Source organism: Hyperolius riggenbachi, chromosome 1, assembly GCF_040937935.1.
Source record: "Hyperolius riggenbachi isolate aHypRig1 chromosome 1, aHypRig1.pri, whole genome shotgun sequence".
NCBI classification, from domain to species: Eukaryota; Metazoa; Chordata; class Amphibia; order Anura; family Hyperoliidae; genus Hyperolius; species Hyperolius riggenbachi.
In genome coordinates, this window is record NC_090646.1 from 514,969,333 (window position 1) to 514,988,064 (window position 18,732).

General features: G+C 44.4%; 1 protein-coding gene across 3 annotated transcripts in view; it reads left to right on the forward strand.

Moving 5' to 3' along the window:
• Positions 1–18,732, forward strand: part of CCDC62 (coiled-coil domain containing 62) — an 81,415-nt gene that overhangs the window by 50,439 nt on the left and 12,244 nt on the right. For 2 of the 3 annotated variants that reach the window (XM_068244192.1, XM_068244186.1), the window contains exons 9-10: positions 7,787–7,875; positions 14,892–15,042. In XM_068244192.1, the coding sequence (XP_068100293.1) occupies positions 7,787–7,875; positions 14,892–15,042 (240 nt within the window). Of the gene's footprint in view, positions 1–7,786; positions 7,876–13,195; positions 13,504–14,891; positions 15,043–18,732 lie in introns of those variants that run through there. The other variant, XR_011022676.1, reaches the window with a different exon arrangement.

The following is an 18,732-nucleotide window of genomic DNA, read 5'->3' on the forward strand; positions in this document are numbered from 1 at the left end:
AGGACGGATAGCGTCCTGTGCAGCCTCGATCACCGGGGGGGAAGGGAACAGGTAGGAGAGGGAGGGGGGAATTTCGCCGCGGAGGGGGGCTTTGAGGTGCCCCCCCCCCCCGCCAGCCACACGCAGGCAGCAGAGATCAGACCCCCCCTGCACATCATCCCCATAGGGGGGAAAAAAGGGGGGCAATCTGATCTCTCTGCCTGCACCCTGATCTGTGCTGGGGGCTGTAGAGCCCACCCAGCACAGATCACTAAAAACCACGCTGGTCCTTAAGGGGGGGTAAAGGGTGGGTCATCAAGTGGTTAAAGGATATCCAAGGTGAAAATAAACTGATGAGAAAAAATTATTAGTTGTATCTATCCTCCTAAAAAGTTTTATTTTATATTTAAATCTAGTTTTTACGTTTTTAGTGTTTCATTGTCTATGCTCAATGCCACCTTTATTAAAGTATGCTAGAGCTCAAATCTATGAATTATTAACCCTTTTTTATCTATTTCCTGCTCCAGGAAGCCATTTAATGACGGGAAAGTATTTTATGGCTGTATTTACTTATCACTGAGGACTGCTATAGTCTGGCCCAGCCCGACCCGGTCCTGACCCGAATAGAAACTGTCAATTGCATACCTGATGTTTAACTCTTTCAGGCAGAGAAAGAAAATAAGGAACACAGCCTAGTTGTTTGTGTGCTTGCCACACTTAACATGTCACATGTCACCTCAGTTGTCCTTTAAGGTTCCCTTTAAGCTGCATGTAGTCCCTTCTATATTTAAGAATGTTTTCTGACCAACTGCAGGGAAGTGTGAGTAATATAAGTTATGAATGCTGTCTGGCCAGTATTGGGGGAGTGAAAATGTGTTAGTGACATTTTCCATTTCCTCTGTTGTGCCTGGAAATCATAGTCATTGGTATAGAGGAAATTGTGAGTGCTAAGTGTACAGATGACATCAGATGAATGTCATTAGAGGATGCAGAGCGTACAGCAGCACCTGAGCCCATGGACAAGAGGGCGCACTTACGGTCCTCCTTTAGCCATTGATTTCGCTCTTCATTGGTTCTATAGTGGTATTAGTCACCTCTGTACATGCTTTAACCTCCCTGGCGTTCTGATTAATTGCGGTGCATGGCCGCGAGAGGGTTTTTTTATAGTGAAATTTTTTTTAACATGTAGCTAGCCTAGCACTAGCTACATGCTTCCCCCCTCCCTTCGCTTTCCCACCCACCCCTCCTATCGCCGCCGGTGCAAATACCCAACAAGAAATCCCGCAGCGCCGGCGGGTTGTAAACGGCCCGATCTCGCCCTGCAAAAGTGTATAATACACTTTGTAATGTATACAAAGTGTATTATACAGGCTGCCTCCTCCCCTGGTGGTCCCAATGATCTAGGGACCACCAGGGGAGGAGGCAGCTGTGCATGTACAGACACACACACACACACACACTGATCCTGTCCCCCTGCCCCCTGATCGCCCACAGCACCCCTCAGACCCCCCCCCCCCCCCCCGATCACCCCATCAGACCACTGTTTGCACCCATTCACCCCCCTAATCACCCATCAATCATCCCCTGTCACTATTCGTCAATGCTATATTTTAGATTAGGTCCTGCCCCCTGGGGGCTCCTGATCACCCCCTTGTATACTGTATACATCTATTCTCCCCTGTAATCACCCACTGATCACCTATCTCCCAAGTGCATTGTTTACATCTGTTCTCCCCTCTAATCACCCACTGATCACCCATCAATCACCCCCTGTCACCACCTTTCACTGCTACCCATCAGATTAGACCACAATCTCCCCCTTGCGGGCACCCAATTACCCGCCCACACCCTCAGATCGCCCTCAGACCCCCCCCCCCCTGATCAACTCGCCAGTGCACTGCTTGCATCTATTCTCCCTTCTAATCACACCCTGATCACCTATCAATCACCCCGTCACCCCCTGTCACTGCTACCCATCAGATCAGACCCTAATCTGCCCCTTGCGTGCACCCAAACACCCACCCACACCCTCAGATCGCCCTCAGACCCCCCCCCCCCCTGATAACCTCCCCAGTGCATTATTTACACCTGTTCTCCTCTCTAATCACCCACTGATCACCCATCAATCACCCCCTGTCACTGCTACCCATCATACCCATCAGATCATACCCTCATATGCCCCTTGCGGGCACCCAATCACCTGCCCACATCCTCAGATCGCCCTCAGACCCCCCCTAATCACCTCCCCAGTGCATTGATTGCATCTATTCCCCCCTCTAATCACCCCCTGAGACACCCATCAATCACCTCCTGTAACCCCCTAGCACACCTACCCATCAGATCAGGCCCTATTTTGCCCCGTGCGGGCTCCTGATCACTCGGCCAAACCCTCAGATCCCCCTCAGACCCCCTTCCGATCACCTCCCCAGTGCATTGATTGCATCTATTCTCCCCTCTAAACACCCCCTGAGACACCCATCAATCACCTCCTGTCACCCCCTAGCACTCCTACCCATCAGGTCAGGCCCTAATCTGCTCCCTGCGGGCTTCTGATCACCCGGCCAAACCCTCACCTGCCCCACCGCAGTGACAGAATTTTTTTTCTGATCACTGCAAAAAACACTGTACAATAACTGTGGCGCTGTAAAGATCAGTTTTGATTTTTTTTTTTTTAATCAAAACTCAGTGACCACAGCTTTCTACTTCACAAGTACTCCCTTTTGCTAGGTAGGTGCTCTTTTTCCTGGGTAGTCTCAGAGGAATACCCCCTAAATTTAGCAGTCCACCATGGCAAAAAAAGGGGTATTCCGCTGAAGAGGCCACCGAGATTCTGGCCCAGTGGGGTGAGTGCGATTGGGAAGCCTCATCCGACGAATCATCCGGGTCAGAATACGAACCGGTGAACAGCAGTGGCTCTCTGACCAATAGCAATGACGAAGTTGAGGTTCCGGCTAGAGCCAGGCGTACCACACCCCATGTCACTGGACCGCAGGATCAGACTCAAGGGCAGCAGAGTGGTGCTAGCGCTGATCCGAGTTTTCTTGGTGAGGCATGCACCAGCAGCGTAGCATCTCCTGGACCTAGCACCAGTACTACCGTAGACCCTGGTGAAGTGGCGAGCACCAACATGGTAGTAGAAACTGGTTCGGTGGCACGTGCATTAAGTCCCGAGTCGCAGCCACCAGCAAAACGGGCCCGTACTACCCATAGTCTCCCAGAGGTGCTGGCAAATCCCAATTGGCAATCCCCTGGTTCCGCCGCACCCGTACTGTCCCCTTTCAACGCCCAGTCTGGAGTCCTGGTGATAGATAATCTAGGATTGGCCCTAGACTTTTTTTCATCTGTTCTGCACAATGGATCTCTACGACTTAATTGTGGCTGACACCAACCGTTCTGCCACACAATACGCAACTGCCAATCCGAGAAGCTACCATGCCCAGCCTTTTCGGTGGAGACCACTCCAAGTTTCCAAACGTAATATTTTTTTGGGCCTTCTCCTTAACATGGGTCTAGTCAAAAAGAATGTATTGCGGTCTTATTGGTCTACGCACCCAATACATCACATGCCCATGTTCTCTGCTGCCATGTCCAGGTCACAATTTGAGAACATCCAGCGCTTCCTGCACTTCAGTGCCAATACAACCTGTCATCTAAGAGGCCGCCCTGCTTATGACCGGTTCCACAAAATTCAGCCCCTCATAGACCACCTGTCATCAAAATTTGCAGATGCTTATACCCCTGAACAGTCATTTTGAGGCATTTGGTTTCCAGACTACTCCTCACTAAAATGCCAGGGCAGTATAGAAATCCCACAAGTTACCCCATTTTAGAAAGAAGACACCCCAAGGTATTCCGTTAGGTATGTGATGAGTTCATAGAAGATTTTATTCGTCACGAGTTAGCGGAAATGGATTTTTATTGTTTTTTTTTTTCACAAAGCTTCATTTTCTACTAACTTGTGACAAAAAATAAAATCTTCTATGAACTCATCATACACCTAACGGAATACCTTGGGGTGTCTTCTTTCTAAAATGGGGTCACTCTTGGGGTTCCTATACTGCCCTGGTATTTTACCGGCCCAAAACCGTGAGGAGTAGTCTAGAAACCAAATGCCTCAAAATGACCTGTAAAATCCTAAAGGTACTCATAGGACTTTGGGCCCCTTAGCGCACCTAGGCTGCACAAAAGTGTCAAACATTTGGTATCGCCGTACTCAGGAGAAGTAGTATAATGTGTTTTGGGTGTATTTTTACACATAACCATGCTGGGTGGGAGAAATATCTCTGTAAATGACAATTTTTTTTTTTTTTTACACACAATTGTCCATTTACAGAGATATTTCTCCCACTCAGCATGGGTATGTGTAAAAATACACCCCAAAACACATTATACTACTTCTCCTGAGTACGGCGATACCACGTGTGACACTTTTTTTTGCAGCCTAGGTGCGCTACTTTTTTGCAGCCTAGGTGCGCTAAGGGGCCCAAAGTCCTAAGAGTACCTTTAGGGTTTCACAGGTCATTTTGAGGGATTTGGTTTCCAGACTACTCCTCATGGTTTAGGGCCCCTAAAATGCCAGGGCAGTATAAAAACCCCACAAATGACTCCATTTAAGAAAGACACCCCAAGGTATTCTGTTAGAAGTATGGTGAGTTCATAGAAGACTTTATTTTTTGTCACAAGTTAGCGGAAATTGATTTTTATTGTTGTTTTTTTTCGCAAAGTGTCATTTTCCACTAACTTTTGACAAAAAATAAAATCTTCTATGAACTCATCATACACCTAACGGAATACCTTGGGGTGTCTTCTTTCTAAAATGGGGTCACTTGTGGGGTTCCTATACTGCCCTCGCATTTTAGGGGCCCAAAACTGTGAGGAGTAGTCTGGAAACCAAATTCCTCAAAATGACTGTTCAGGGGTATAAGCGTCTGCAAATTTTGATGACAGGTGGTCTATGAGGTGCTGAATTTTGTGGAACCGGTCATAAGCAGTCTGGCCTCTTAGAAGACAGGTTGTATTGGCACTGAAGTGCAGGAAGCGCAGGATAGTCTCAAATCGTGACCTGGACATGGCAGCAGAGAACATGGGCATGTGATGTATTGGGTGCGTAGACCAGTAAGACCGCAATACATTCTTTTTGACTAGACCCATGTTAAGGAGAAGGCCCAAAAAAAATGTTAAGTTTGGAAACTTGGAGTGGTTTCCACCAAAAAGGCTGGGCATGGTAGCTTCTCGGAATGTTCCACAAGTTAGTGGAAAATGAGTGAAAAAAAAACAATAAAAATCAATTTCCGCTAACTTGTGACAAAAAATAAAATCTTCTATGAACTCAGCATACTCCTAACAGAATACCTTGGGGTGTCTTCTTTCTAAAATGGGGTCACTTGTGGGGTTCCTAAACTGCCCTGGCATTTTAGGGACCCTAAACCATGAGGAGTAGTCTGAAAATCAAATGCCTCAAAATGACCTGTAAAATCCTAAAGGTACTCATAGGACTTTGGGCCCCTTAGCGCACCTAGGCTGCAAAAAAGTGTCACACATGTGGTATCGCCGTACTCAGGAAAAGTAGTATAATGTGTTTTGGGGTGTATTTTTACACATACCCATGCTGGGTGGAAGAAATATCTCTGTAAATGGACAGTTGTGTGTAAAAAAAATTCTCATTTACAGAGATTATTCTCCCACCTAGCATGGGTATGTGTAAATATACACACCAAAACACATTATACTATTTCTCCCGAGTACGGCAATACCACGTTACACTTTTTTGCAGCATAGGTGCGCTAAGGGGTCCAAAGTCCTATGAGCACCTTTAGGCTTTACAGGGATGCTTACAATTTAGCACCCACCAAAATGCCAGGACAGTAAACACCCCACAAATGACCCCATTTTGGAAAGTAGACACCCCAAAGTATTCAGAGAGGGGCATGGTGAGCAGTGTTGCCAACTCATCCCTTTAATTACTGACACATCTAAGTTATACAGGTTCTGGGGCTATTTGCACATAGTCAGTGCCTTAACTGCACCTACCTAGCGACAAAACCTGTATAATTCATATGTGTCAGTAATTAAAGGGATGAGTTGGCAACACTGATGGTGAGTCTGTGGCAGATTTCATTTTTTTTTTGTCACAAGTTAGCAGAAATTGAAACTTTTTATTTTTGTCACAAAGTGTCATTTTTCGCTAAGTTGTGACAAAAAATAAAATCTATGAACTCACCATGCCTCTTGGGTCTTTTATATTTTGTTGCTGTTCACCCAAAGGTGAGATATAAAAATCCCTTGGGCTGATTGTCACACTCCCTTACCATACTGTATCAGAAATAGGATATGCCATTCCCCCATGTGAGTGCAGTTATTTCTGTTGATTGAGTGTTGTGTTAAGGGGTGAAGCCTGCCACCCACAAGCAAGGAGCGAGGCAGCAGAGAGATCTGTGGTAGTGGCACAGCAAAACACGTAACTGTTTGTCACAGTGACAAAGCCAAGACCTTGGAGTTTCCTGTTGTGCTTCCTAGTAGTGACATCCTGTGTATTTTTTGTTCTTTTTTTTCCCTCTCCTGTGATAAACAGATTCAACTTTTCTAACCATTACAAATCTTGATGGGTAAACTCTGGTTTAACCATTGCAATGTTTTGGTTTTTGTTTAGCTGGGCTCTATTAAAGTGGATCCAAGATAAACTTACTCCTTGCATAATTGTGCCCCTTACATATAGTTTATAGGGCATTCCTCAAGCCAAATCCTTTTTTTTTTTTTTTAATACCCTAATTCCCTATAAACTAAACAAGCCTTGCCCACAGCTCCTAAAGCACATAGGCATTCTGAGTCCCATGTAGCAAGTGCTCATGGGAGCTCAGTCTGGGGAGGAGGAAGTTTTGCCCGAAATAGGAGGAGGCGGCGTTAACAGCCAGAGATATCAGAGGCAAGGAGGCAGAGAAGGGAGGAGAGAGGAGTCGACTTTTCACAGGCTGAGGGGTGGAGATGCAGAGCAGCTCGCCTGTGTAATGATCACAAGCAGAATATGGCTGCTCTCATTGTATCACAGGAATAAATAATCATATACTGTTGAAGCTCTTTAAAGGGAAGGTTTGCGCATGTTATAAAAAACAAACTGCACTTACCTGGGGCTTCTTCCAGCTCCTGGCAGTTGATCAGTGCCCTCGCCGCAGCTCCTCTCCCTCCCGGCGTCCAGTGGTGATGAAGCCGACCTCGCTAGGTCGGCTTCTGTGTTCTCCACGGCGGGGGGTCACGTGGTGCAGGGACGTCACCGGGTCTCTACTGCGCCTGCACCTGAGAGCCTAGATGATGTCACACCATGTGACCCGCGCCGTGGAGCGCACATTAAACCGACCCGGAAGCCGACCTGGCGAGGTCTGCTTCTTCACCGCTGGACGCCGGGAGGGAGAGGAGCTGCGGCGAGGGCACCGATCAACTGCCAGGAGCTGGAAGAAGCCCCAGGTAAGTGCAGTTTGTTTTTTATAACATGCGTGGATCTTCCCTTTAAGCTAGATTTGCTGTGTAAACTATCTAAACTTTAGATAAGATATATAGATAAGTTACTTGTTATAGTTAGTTTTTATCTCGGATCCACTTTAAGTTGAAAAGCATAGCAGTTATCTGGTTGCATTTGTAAACTGCAGATTATGGTATATCCTTCTGCACAGTTAGCAGGTTAACACACGTTTTTCCACATTGGCTTTGACTTTTCTTCTTCAGTTTTACAAGACCGCACAAAGGTGATGTGTATATAATATTAAAGCATGACCGTACTTATTTTGACCACATATGTCTTGTCTTACTGTGACAGATTTACATGAAGCAGCATAATGACCTCCAGTTACTTCACCTGAATTTGGAAAGTGCAAGTATTAAAACACACACAGAGGTGGATGGCAGGTGATTACTATTCCTTAGTTGCTTTTTATCTGTGCATGATAACAAATGATTGTTGTGGTGCCTCACCACCTGTTGCTGGTGCTCAATCCATGTCTGGTAATCAGAGGAATTACAGTCAATATTTTGCTATTTATCAGTCATCGGGCATTAAATGTGGGTCAAAGTACTATCCTCCAACAAATAGTGAAATGCTGCCAAGGAGCAGATGCTTGATCTCTTGTATGACAATTACAAATTACTAAAATAGTTATAAATATTTGAAATATTACATTAAAAATTAAGATCTGGGCTAAAAATGAACAAAAAGACAAACATGTATTTTTTTCCTTGTAGATCTAAATAGCTTAAAATATGATGCTTTTGTTTGTAATCTATAAAAATTTAAAATCATCAAACGTTTCTAGGAGAGTGAAGAACAGTGGAAAACTTTACTTCAGCTTGAGGCCCCTTTCACCCATTTATTATGTTGTGATTGTTCTACAATTGCACCGCACAGTTATGTTACCACTGCGGTGGGACCATACAGTGAGGCATACTTTACAATGAAAGTACAGTGTGCCTCACTTCCACGATGCACTGCAGCTCTTGCATTGCCACAAGGGGAGCCCCCACACCACACTGCGATCACTATGGAGCTGTCACTGCTTTTACAATTGGATGCAGCGATTTTCTGCAAAGCCTTGATTGTGAAAGAGCCCTAACACGTAGTGTGTAGTACTCATGCTCCTTGGAAATTAAAGTGCACCTAAAGTACCGGATATACTCTGATATAAGTCGACTTCGTGTATAAGTCTACCCCAATATTTGACCCTCTTAACCTGCCTGGCGTTCTGATAAGATCGCCAGGGAGGCTGCGGGAGGGTTTTTTTTTAATAAAAAAAAAACTATTTCATGCAGCCAACTGAAAGTTGGCTGCATGAAAGCCCACTAGAGGGCGCTCCGGAGGCGTTCTTCCGATCGCCTCCAGCGCCCAGAATAAACAAGGAAGGCCGCAATGAGCGGCCTTCCTTGTTTTCCTTCCCTCGTCGCCATAGCGACGAGCGGAGTGACGTCATGGATGTCAGCCGACGTCCTGACGTCAGCCGCCTCCGATCCAGCCCTTAGCGCTGGCCGGAACTATTTGTTCCGGCTACGCTGGGCTCAGGCGGCTGGGGGGACCCTCTTTCGCCGCTGCAGAGCGGCGGCGATCAGGCAGCACACGCGGCTGGCAAAGTGCCGGCTGCGTGTGCTGCTTTTTACTTGAGCCAAATCGGCCCAGCAGGGCCTGAGCGGCAGGCTCCGGCGGTACTGGACGAGCTGAGCTCGTCCAGACCGCCCAGCAGGTTAAGTTGGAAATTTTTAATAACTCAAATATAAGTCTATCCATCAAAGTTTATGGCTGCACTTGAGGACCAAAAGGAGTTAATGGCTGCACTTCATAAAATATTGTAGTTATGTTACCTCTCCTAGTACGCAAGTGCAACCAATAACTCCTCCAGGCCCCCATATGCAGCCATTAACCCCTATCCCCTTTTGAACCCCCTCCCACCCACCACCACCTAAAGGGGTGCTGCTGCCGACCCCCCCCCCCCCCCACAGTGCCAGTTGCCAGCTTAATCCCCCTCCCAACACCTAAAGTGGTTCTGCACCTCTTTGCTACCCCTCTCCCCCCATGTAAACACCCCACCCCACAACACTGAAGCTGTTAGCTTCCTTGGCTCCTTTCTCCCACCCACCCACCACAACCTAAATAGCATGTGTCTCTATCTCAGTTTGACCCTTCCCGCCCTAATACAATGTAGTGTGCCCAAACACGTATGTCCTGTCACTCACCACTTTAACGATGCATCCTCTTATGTAATACAATGTATTGCGGACGAGCACAGAAGTCCTTTCCCTCACTACTCTAGCGCTGCATCCTCTGCTCACGCTGGACTGCATGGCGTACCTTCCATTCCCGATGTCATGTGGCATCGAGGCACACCATGCAGACCATTGTGAGAAGAGGATTCGAGGGGCTGCAGAGCTACAGTGGTGAGGGACGAGACTTCCATGCTCGGGTGCACTACATTGTATTACGTAAGCGGAAGCAGCGCTAGAGTGGTGAGGGATGGGAATGGTTTTTGGGCGCACTACATTGTATTATTGGGGAGCGGGAAACTGAGACAGAGGCACACACTATTTAGGTTGTGGTGGGTGGGAGGAAGGAGACAAAGAAGCTAAAAGCTTTAACGCTGCTGGGAGGGGGAGAAAGGGAGGCGGCCCCCCAATACTGACTGTAAGTGGAGAGATTTAGGACTAACTCGTGTATAAGGCGACCCCCCCCAACTTTTAACCTGTGAGTCAGTCCTGAATTTCTCGACTTCTAGCCGAGTATATAAGGTAAATATTATAAAGCTAGTCTTAAGGATGGAGGATTGGAGGAGGGAAGAGTTTGGGTAACCTTGTTAATTTTCATGATTTCCTGAATAAAACTTTGGTTGTTACGGTAAAAAAGTGTCAGTTCTATATATCCTATAGGAGACACATACAGTGATATTTGTGAAGTGAAATTAAGTTTATTGGTTTTACAGAAAGTGTGAAATAATTGTTTAAATAAAATTAGGCAGGTGCATACATTTGGGCACTGTTGTCATCTTATTGATTCCAAAACCTTTAGAGCTAATTATTAGAACTCAAATTGGCTTGGTAAGCTCAATGACCCCTGACCTCAGAGCTGGGACAAGGTCCTCCAGCACCCAAGGCTGAGACCCCAAAGTGCGCCCCTCCATCCCTCCCACCCCAGCCGTCACACACTGATTGCTATTAGACTAAGAGGCACCTCAGGGCCCACAACCTCCTCAACACCTTAATATGTAGTTATCTGGCTTGCAGTCACTGCCATGTATCCCCTTTTCTTATTTCTTTCTGCCTCAAACACAATTAGGAATGACAGCTGAATGAATTCTGCGCCCCCTCTTACACTGCGCCCTGAGGCTGGAGCCTCTCCAGCCTATGCCTCGGCCCGGCCCTGCCTGACCTACATATATAGGTGAATCCAATTGTGAGAAAGAGTATTTAAGGGGGTCAATTACAAGTTTCCCTTCTCTTTTAAGTTTCTCTGAAGTGTAGCAAAATGGGGGTCTCAAAACAACTCTCAAATTACTTGAACATAAAGATTGTTCACCATCAGGGTTTAAAAGAAGGATACAGAAAGCTGCCTCAGAGATTTCAGCTGTCTGTTTCCACAGTTAGGAACATACTGAGGAAATGGAAGACCACAGGCTCAGTTCAAGTTAAGGCTTGGATAAACAGAAGCGACGAATGGTGAGAACAGACCACACCAAAGACTTACAACATCATCTTGCTGCAGATGGAGTCACTGTGCATCGTTCAAACATTCGCCGCACTTTACACAAGGAGATGCTGTATGCGAGAGTGATACAGAGGAAGCCTTTTCTCTGCCCACAGCACAAACTGAGCCACTTAAGGTATGCTTAAGCACATTTGAACAAGCCAGCTTCATTTTGGAATAAGGTGCTGTGGACTGATGAAACCTAAATTGAGTTATTTGGGCATAACAAGGGTCGTTATGCATGGAGGAAAAACAACACAGCATTCCAAGAAAAACTCCTGCTACCTACAGTAAAATGTGGTGGTGGTCTCATCATGCTGTGGGGCTGTGTGGCCAGTACAGGGACTGGGAATCTTTTCAAAGTTGAGGGACGCATGGATTCCACTCAGGATCAGCAGATTCTGGAGACCAATGTCCAGGAATTGGTGACAAAGCTGGAGCTGTCCCAGGGCTGGATCTTTCAACAATACAACTCTAAACACTGCTCAAAATCCACTAAGGCATTCTTGCAGAGGAACAAGTACAATGTTCTGGAATGGCCATCTCAGTCCCCAGACCAGAATATAATTGAAAATCTGTGGTGTGAGTTAGAGAGAGCTGTCCACGCTCGGAAGCCATCAAACCTGAATGAACTAGAGATGTTTTGTAAAGAGGAATGGTCTAAAATACCTTCAACCAGAATCCAGACTCTCATTGGAACTACAGGAAGCGTTCAGAGGCTGCCATTTCTGAAAAAAAGGAGGATCTTCCAATTATTGATTTCATTTCTTGTTTGTGGTGCCCAAATGTATGGACCTGCCTAATTTTGTTTAAACAATTATTGCACACTTTCTGTAAATCCAATAAACTTCATTTCACTTCTCACATATCACTGTGCGTGTCTCCTATACAATATTTTTAACTGACATTTTTTGCATCCCACTGTATCTGTTCTGGTGTCATCCCTCCAGGCAGGTGGTTACTCGGACCCCCTCGGAGAATGGGCCCTTGGCAATCCCCCCCCCCCCTCCTTCAAGAATCGTAGAGGATCTGTGCACCCCCATCTGCATTGCTGCAGCCTGCTTTCAGATATGCAAGTCTCTAATTTGTTAGTCATGATCATGTGTGCTAAAGCAGGATGTGATCGCATCAAATCAGAATTTTGCAAATCTATCAGCTGATCAAACAAATCACATGCTTCTCCATAAGTTCTCCTAGACATGAGCATTGCTAGAGAAAAGGTACAAAGTACCAGCACAAGTGGAAAACAATGCAACGAAGGGAATCACTGTAAGCTGCTTGGGGAAGGCAACTCTTTTATATAGACATTAGACTGTCAACAGATCCAGAACTGGTCCAAGACCCAGCCATTCATATTTGGATTAGGTTAAAATCTTTAGAGAGAATCCTAGAAGGTGCTTCTTAAAGGGGTTTTGTCACCATAAAAATCAAATTTTAACAGCAACTGGTCTGAGTGTATTAAGTGATAAAGATGCTAATCCTGCATTCAAAACTTGCACAACTTTTTCTGCTGTTATGGTTTGGAGTTATCACATACTTTAGGAGCACTGGCCCTAGTGCCAAACAGTGCCAAAGAGTTGAATGCTGGGAGTTTTTTTATCTATAATATATTCCTCCTCTTCCATTTATTTCCCTTCCCAGCTGCTTATCAGAAACTCTGATTACTTGTGTTTACAAGCAAGGCTGAGGTGACTCAGTGATTGGATGTGTAAATTAAAAAAAAGACAGTTGCAGTTGTTAGTATACACCTCAGGGGGAGTGTCTGAAGACTCTGGGAGGAGGGCAGCTAATGAATACACAATGAGCAAGAGAAGGGAGGGAGGCAAACAAGAATCAGGGAGGATATGATGTCAGCATTAGCTTGGCAAGATGGCCACTGCCTAGAATAGGATTTTCTGCTTTTCCTTTATAAAATTCACAGGAATCCTTATGTGGATAGCACAATACATCTGTTATGTAAGTAGAAGTAGTATTTATCTACTTATATATGTGTTTTTTTATTTCTAGGTTAGCATGGGTGTCGCTTGTTCTTTAAACATACTCTTACTGGAAATTGCCATTACTTCCCTTTACCAGTACCTATAAACAGATTCCAAACTGACTTGAAAGTTAAAATCTATCGTTGAGAAGAAAGCCCTTCTTCATACGAATATGTAAATGTACAGTATAGTCCTGGTTATCCGGAACTCAACTACCAATCAGTCTCAACCAACCAGCACAAATTGCCTGCAGTTCTTACAGTGGTCAACGCCAATTTCTTAGGCTATTTGCAAGCTCTACTTTGCTTAAAGACTGAGTTTCACAGCTCCGCCAAGGTTAATATAGTTTGAATTACTGTATTTTAACGTTTTATACATTCATTCTATGTATATAGTGGGGGGTATAGTACTGTATTAGTTCAAACTAGTATGGCAAACATGGCACCCAGATTGGGGGTTGCAACAGAGGCCCTCTATTATGCGGTTATATTATGGGTGTCTTCTCACCGGTTTCCTGACGACCCATGTCTTCAGTAGACATGCTCACAGTAAGACAGAGGTTGAACAAACGTGCATACGAACCAGAAACATAGGCTTGGCACTGTCTTCAATGCTTGTTTATTCCCGTGGCATGACAGGTACATACATCCATTGTGTGGAAAGTACAGCTCGTTGGGAACCGGAGAGATGATGAACCAGGAGATGATCAGATGGCACAGCAGCCATTTCACCTTGTCACAATGCTTGCTCATGTGATTGTTGTCCAGAAAACTGAAGTATATTTTCTACATGGCCAATTCACCATGTCAATATTCTCATCTTAGAATTAGGGCTGGTTTACATGGGATTCTCTGTGACTCATTCAAATGCTGTGTGTTTTTAGCGTTTAACAGCTAAACTTTTAATGTCTTTTGAATGCTTTTAATGGATTTCAGGAGAGCATTGCGTTTTCTGGGCTTTTAGTGGCTTTTGCAAGAAATGGGTGTAGAGAAAGAGCTGCGATTTGGGCTTTTGTTGGCTTTCAGTGGCTTTTGCTGGCATTCAAGCACAACACCAGCAATAGCAAACAACTTCTAAAAGCTGCATGTTGCTTTTGAGATGAGACGCCGGGATCTACTGACAGGCTTTCATGAAAGCCTGCAAAAGCTCCTACTAAATGCTCCCATTCACTTGCATGGATGGCAGTAGATTCCTAAAATTGTTACTTGTTAACTTTTAAAGTGTAAAAACCTTATTCCAGAAACAGCAGTTATACACCATTCAGTCTTCTATGACAGTGGGTTGATTTACTAGAGAGTTAGGGTAGGCGAGAACTAAGTGATTGGGGTGACCTAGGACCTCTTGGCTGGAGTGGCAAAAAGGCTAAAAACAGCCCTGTTTAAGTGTCTTCACATTTCCTATATAAGGTAATAACTACCTCAACCAGTTTTCATGAGAAATCTTATTGCATTTCTCAACTGTGATTGTTTGAATTACTTTAAGAAGTAAGTTTAGTATTCGCACCTTGTATGGCATACAATCTAAGCCAACACCATTTATCTATTATGGGGCATTTCCTAACTATTATTGCTTGATTGAAAAAAACTGTCTTTCTTCTGACTATGTACAGCTGCTCTCGTGATTGTGCTTATTGTGTGCTTGATTAATAAAAACCTTTGAAACTAAAAAAAATCCTGCCTGTGTTCTCAGTAAATTGGCATGTATAATATTTTTTCCTCTTCTAGTGATAGCCTATTGCTGCACAATTGTTTGGAGTCTTCTGAGATAGATGAGCTTCATGCCTGCAACCAAAACCAGTATTCCAGTTTCCTATCAGAACTGAAAGCACCATTGATGCAGTCAACCCTAGAAAACTCAGGACCTCTCAAAGAGCAAGTTAGTATAAATGTAAAGTTTGCATTGCATTTCATTGGTCCTTATAAAATTAACTTTTTTCTCTCCCAGGAGATAATTTACATTTTATCTAAATCTAATTAACGTTTCAGCAGTCGAAAAAGTACTAAAAAGCAGATAGAGAAGTAATATCAAACATATTTTGAATATTTTTTATCATGCTGGGATCTACAAAGGTATTCCATTTGTAAGGCCCTTGGAGAAAAGTCAGGAGAAAAGTTAATAGGATATGGGCCATTGACCCTTATTCAGTTTACTTTTTCTCCTAAGTTGTCTCCGAGGAGATAATTTTTCATCTTCTGTTTAGAATAACTTTTCAGAACTCAGAAATTAAAAGGACCAAAAAGTAGGGGAAAAATTACTGTCAAAATGATTCTACTTTCTCGCTTGCTGCTAGCTTAAAGACAACCAGAAGTGAGAGGTATATGGAGGCTGCCATAATGATTTCGTTTTAAGCAATACCAGTTGCCTGGCAGTCCTGTTAATCTTCTGTCTTTTTAATACTTTTAGCCATAGGCCCTGAACAAGCATATGCAGTTAAGAGGTTTCTGACAAAATCTGACAAGATTAGCTGCATTCAGATGCTACTGGTGCAGGGCTGCCAGGCAACTCGTATTGCTTAAAAGGAAACAAATATGGCAGCCTCACTATACCTCTCTCTTCAGGTTTCCTTTAAATAGCATTGTATTAATAAGTTGTGAAAATATCACCTAGGATGAAACTTAGGGGAAAAAGTGAATTGAATGTGGGCCAAAGGGTTATAAAACTTACACAAATTTACACCAAGTAAACCTGTGCATTTGTTAGCTGTTGTTTTAACTATAATTCCAATTGTCAAGAAATGAGTAATCACGTTAGTTCAGCTTTACATAGTATTAGGATTGATGATAATACAACTATTACTGTATTATTAACATTGATTACTTTGTGTATTTTTAATTTAGACGCTCACCTAATCCAAACCTCTTTATAGGAACTTTGTCACAGTAGGAGTGAGACAGATCTTCTTGCCAATCACTCATTTGCTGCACTACAAAACCAGTAAGGGCCGTTTTCTGCTACCAGCGTTTTGCGATCCGATCCCGATTGCAAAATGCTAGGTACAAGAAAATTAATGTAAACCGGGGGGACTGTTTCTATTAGTGTGATTCGTTTGCAGTGCAATTTATTTTCCCAAGTGCAATTGTTGTCGTCCTGCGTTTTCTGTGCGAGTCAGAAAAATCACATATCAATCACATCGCTTGTCCTTGCGATTTGGCAATTCCTCTGTTGTTTTTTTCTTCGTTACAACATGATAAGAATTGTGAATGCAAAGCCAATTACAGTAAGTTTTGGAAATGAATGGCTAGCTGCTGACTGAAGTGGAAGCTCATTTTTAATTATCACTGTTGATTTATTAATATTGAGAAATATAAAGATGGCTGGGATATAGTAGCTTTAGTTTTTTCCTTTTTCTGTAGCTGTCTTTCTTCAGATTTTTAGTGTAGTCAATTGACTTTCTGGAATGCCTCACCATTGTTATCTAGACATAGAAGGGCACAATTTTGGCTGATTTCAGATAGACCTTGCGATGATCAGGAGCTGTGACACTTCCCATATTGGTTACTGCCAATCTATCTGATTTTGACTAATTTAGAGGTTTAAAGCAAAAGCCATCATTTCAGAAATAATCTTGGAAGCCTGATTGATTAGTAATATACGTGTACAGGTTTTTAGGGCCCTCTTAATATGTGAACTAGAGTTAGGGCACAAATCTTCCCTTAATATTGTAGTAAATAGCCATTGTTTCTCAAATTTCATGGTTTTAAGCCTCGTGCACACACTTGACAGCGGAGCTGGCAGATAACAAACTCCTTGGTCAATATTCAGGCGAGTGTACAGAGGCCCCGATCCTCGACCCTCAACGCTTAAGCGATCCGCCTGGTGGATCAACTCACCTCCCCCTCTCCCCAGTGATATCAGATTCTGTTGTGCACAACGCTCCACTGCATGACGTCACACACGCTGCTCTGTCATCCTTCCCCCGTTCTGCATAGCAATAGTACGTTTCATCAGCTACACGTACTATTGCTAGGGCCATCTGTGTCGATAGACTTATGGCCAGGGTCACATTTGTTAAAGAGGCGCTGTCAGCCATACTATCTCGGAGAAAAAAAACCCCACATATGTAAGTAGATAAATACTTGCTCTACTTACATAATATATTTATTGCACTTTCCACATTTTGAATAGTAAAAAAAGAGAAAATCCTTCTTGGGGTTTTCCATTTTGACTGTGTCTATCTTGAAGCCAATCTTGATATCCATTCCTCCCTTTCTCTGTCTGCGTATCATTGCCCACCCGCCCTCACAGTCTTCAGACACTCCCACCCAGGTCTGCAGTAGAAAGTGCATTGTCTCTCAGCATGAGAAATATTGGCCAATCAGAGAGGAACAGAGGTGTAGGAGGGGAAAACAGGAGGGAAAGAGGCTTCAGTCAATCAGCCTAGTTATGTCTGAGGGGAAAGTAAAGAAGAAAAAAGAAAACCCAGCATGACCTGCAACTTCCTTTGTGTGGCAGATGTAACAAATAAAGAGCCAGGGAAACTGGGGAATGATGTTTTATGGAGAAGAAAAATAAGAGTGATTTTCAACTTTTGGATTGCCTGGTTAGCATCCTTATTACTTGTTTACCAGATAAAAATAAAGAATTATTTTTTATTTTATGCCTGACGGTTACACTTTAAGTTCCCAAGCATTTTTCTACAATGGAAAATCTCATTTGAAATGACAACCCATGTAAATTTGATACAAGCCTGAACATAAGAACAGGAGATGACCACAATTTGCAGCAATACAGACACTGAAGCAAGGTTATAATATGTAGCAAGGATTATTGCAATGCAATAACATGCAAATACATTCAAATAAGAATATCAGAGTTACCTGCAAATTGAAGGAGTTATCAGGCTTTTTACAGCAAAATAAGTGCTACTTACCCAGGGCTTCGTCCAGCCCCAATCTCCCAGCATGTCCCTCGCCGCAGCTCTGCAGTCAGCCGTTCGCCGCCGCTGCCGCTGCTTTCCGGTCCCTGGCGATGATGTCAGGCCGACCTGGAGGTCGGCCTGTATTGTGCCTGTGCGAACGGCGCTGTCAATCACCGCCACGTGGACTGGAGCGTACTGCACAGGCGCAGAACTACTGCACCTGCGCAGTTTGCTCCGAACCACGTGGCGGTGATTGACAGCGCCGCTCGCGCAGGCACAGTACAGGCCGACCGTCGCCAAGGACTGGGAAGCGGCGGCGAACGGCTGACTGCAGAGCTGCGGCGAGGGACATGCTGGGAGATTGGGGCTGGACGAAGCCCCGGGTAAGTAGCACTTATTTTGCTGTAAAAAGCCTGATAACTCCTTTAAGTGCAAACCACATTGCACAAACAAATCACCAAGCAACCAAGGAAATGCAGTGTATACACACAACCAATACCCTGATTAACTATTTACACAGCAATATATACACTATTGCTTAGGTGAGATAAGCTGCCGCTTCTCCTAGGTAGTCTCACTTAATCAATGGCCCCAGCGGGGAACACAGACCTCTCATCTCTGCACGACTTCTGCTGATCACCTCATCAGCAGAAGCCGTCACTAGAGGAGCCATGCAGAAGAAGGGGGGTTTAAGTTCCCCACTGGAG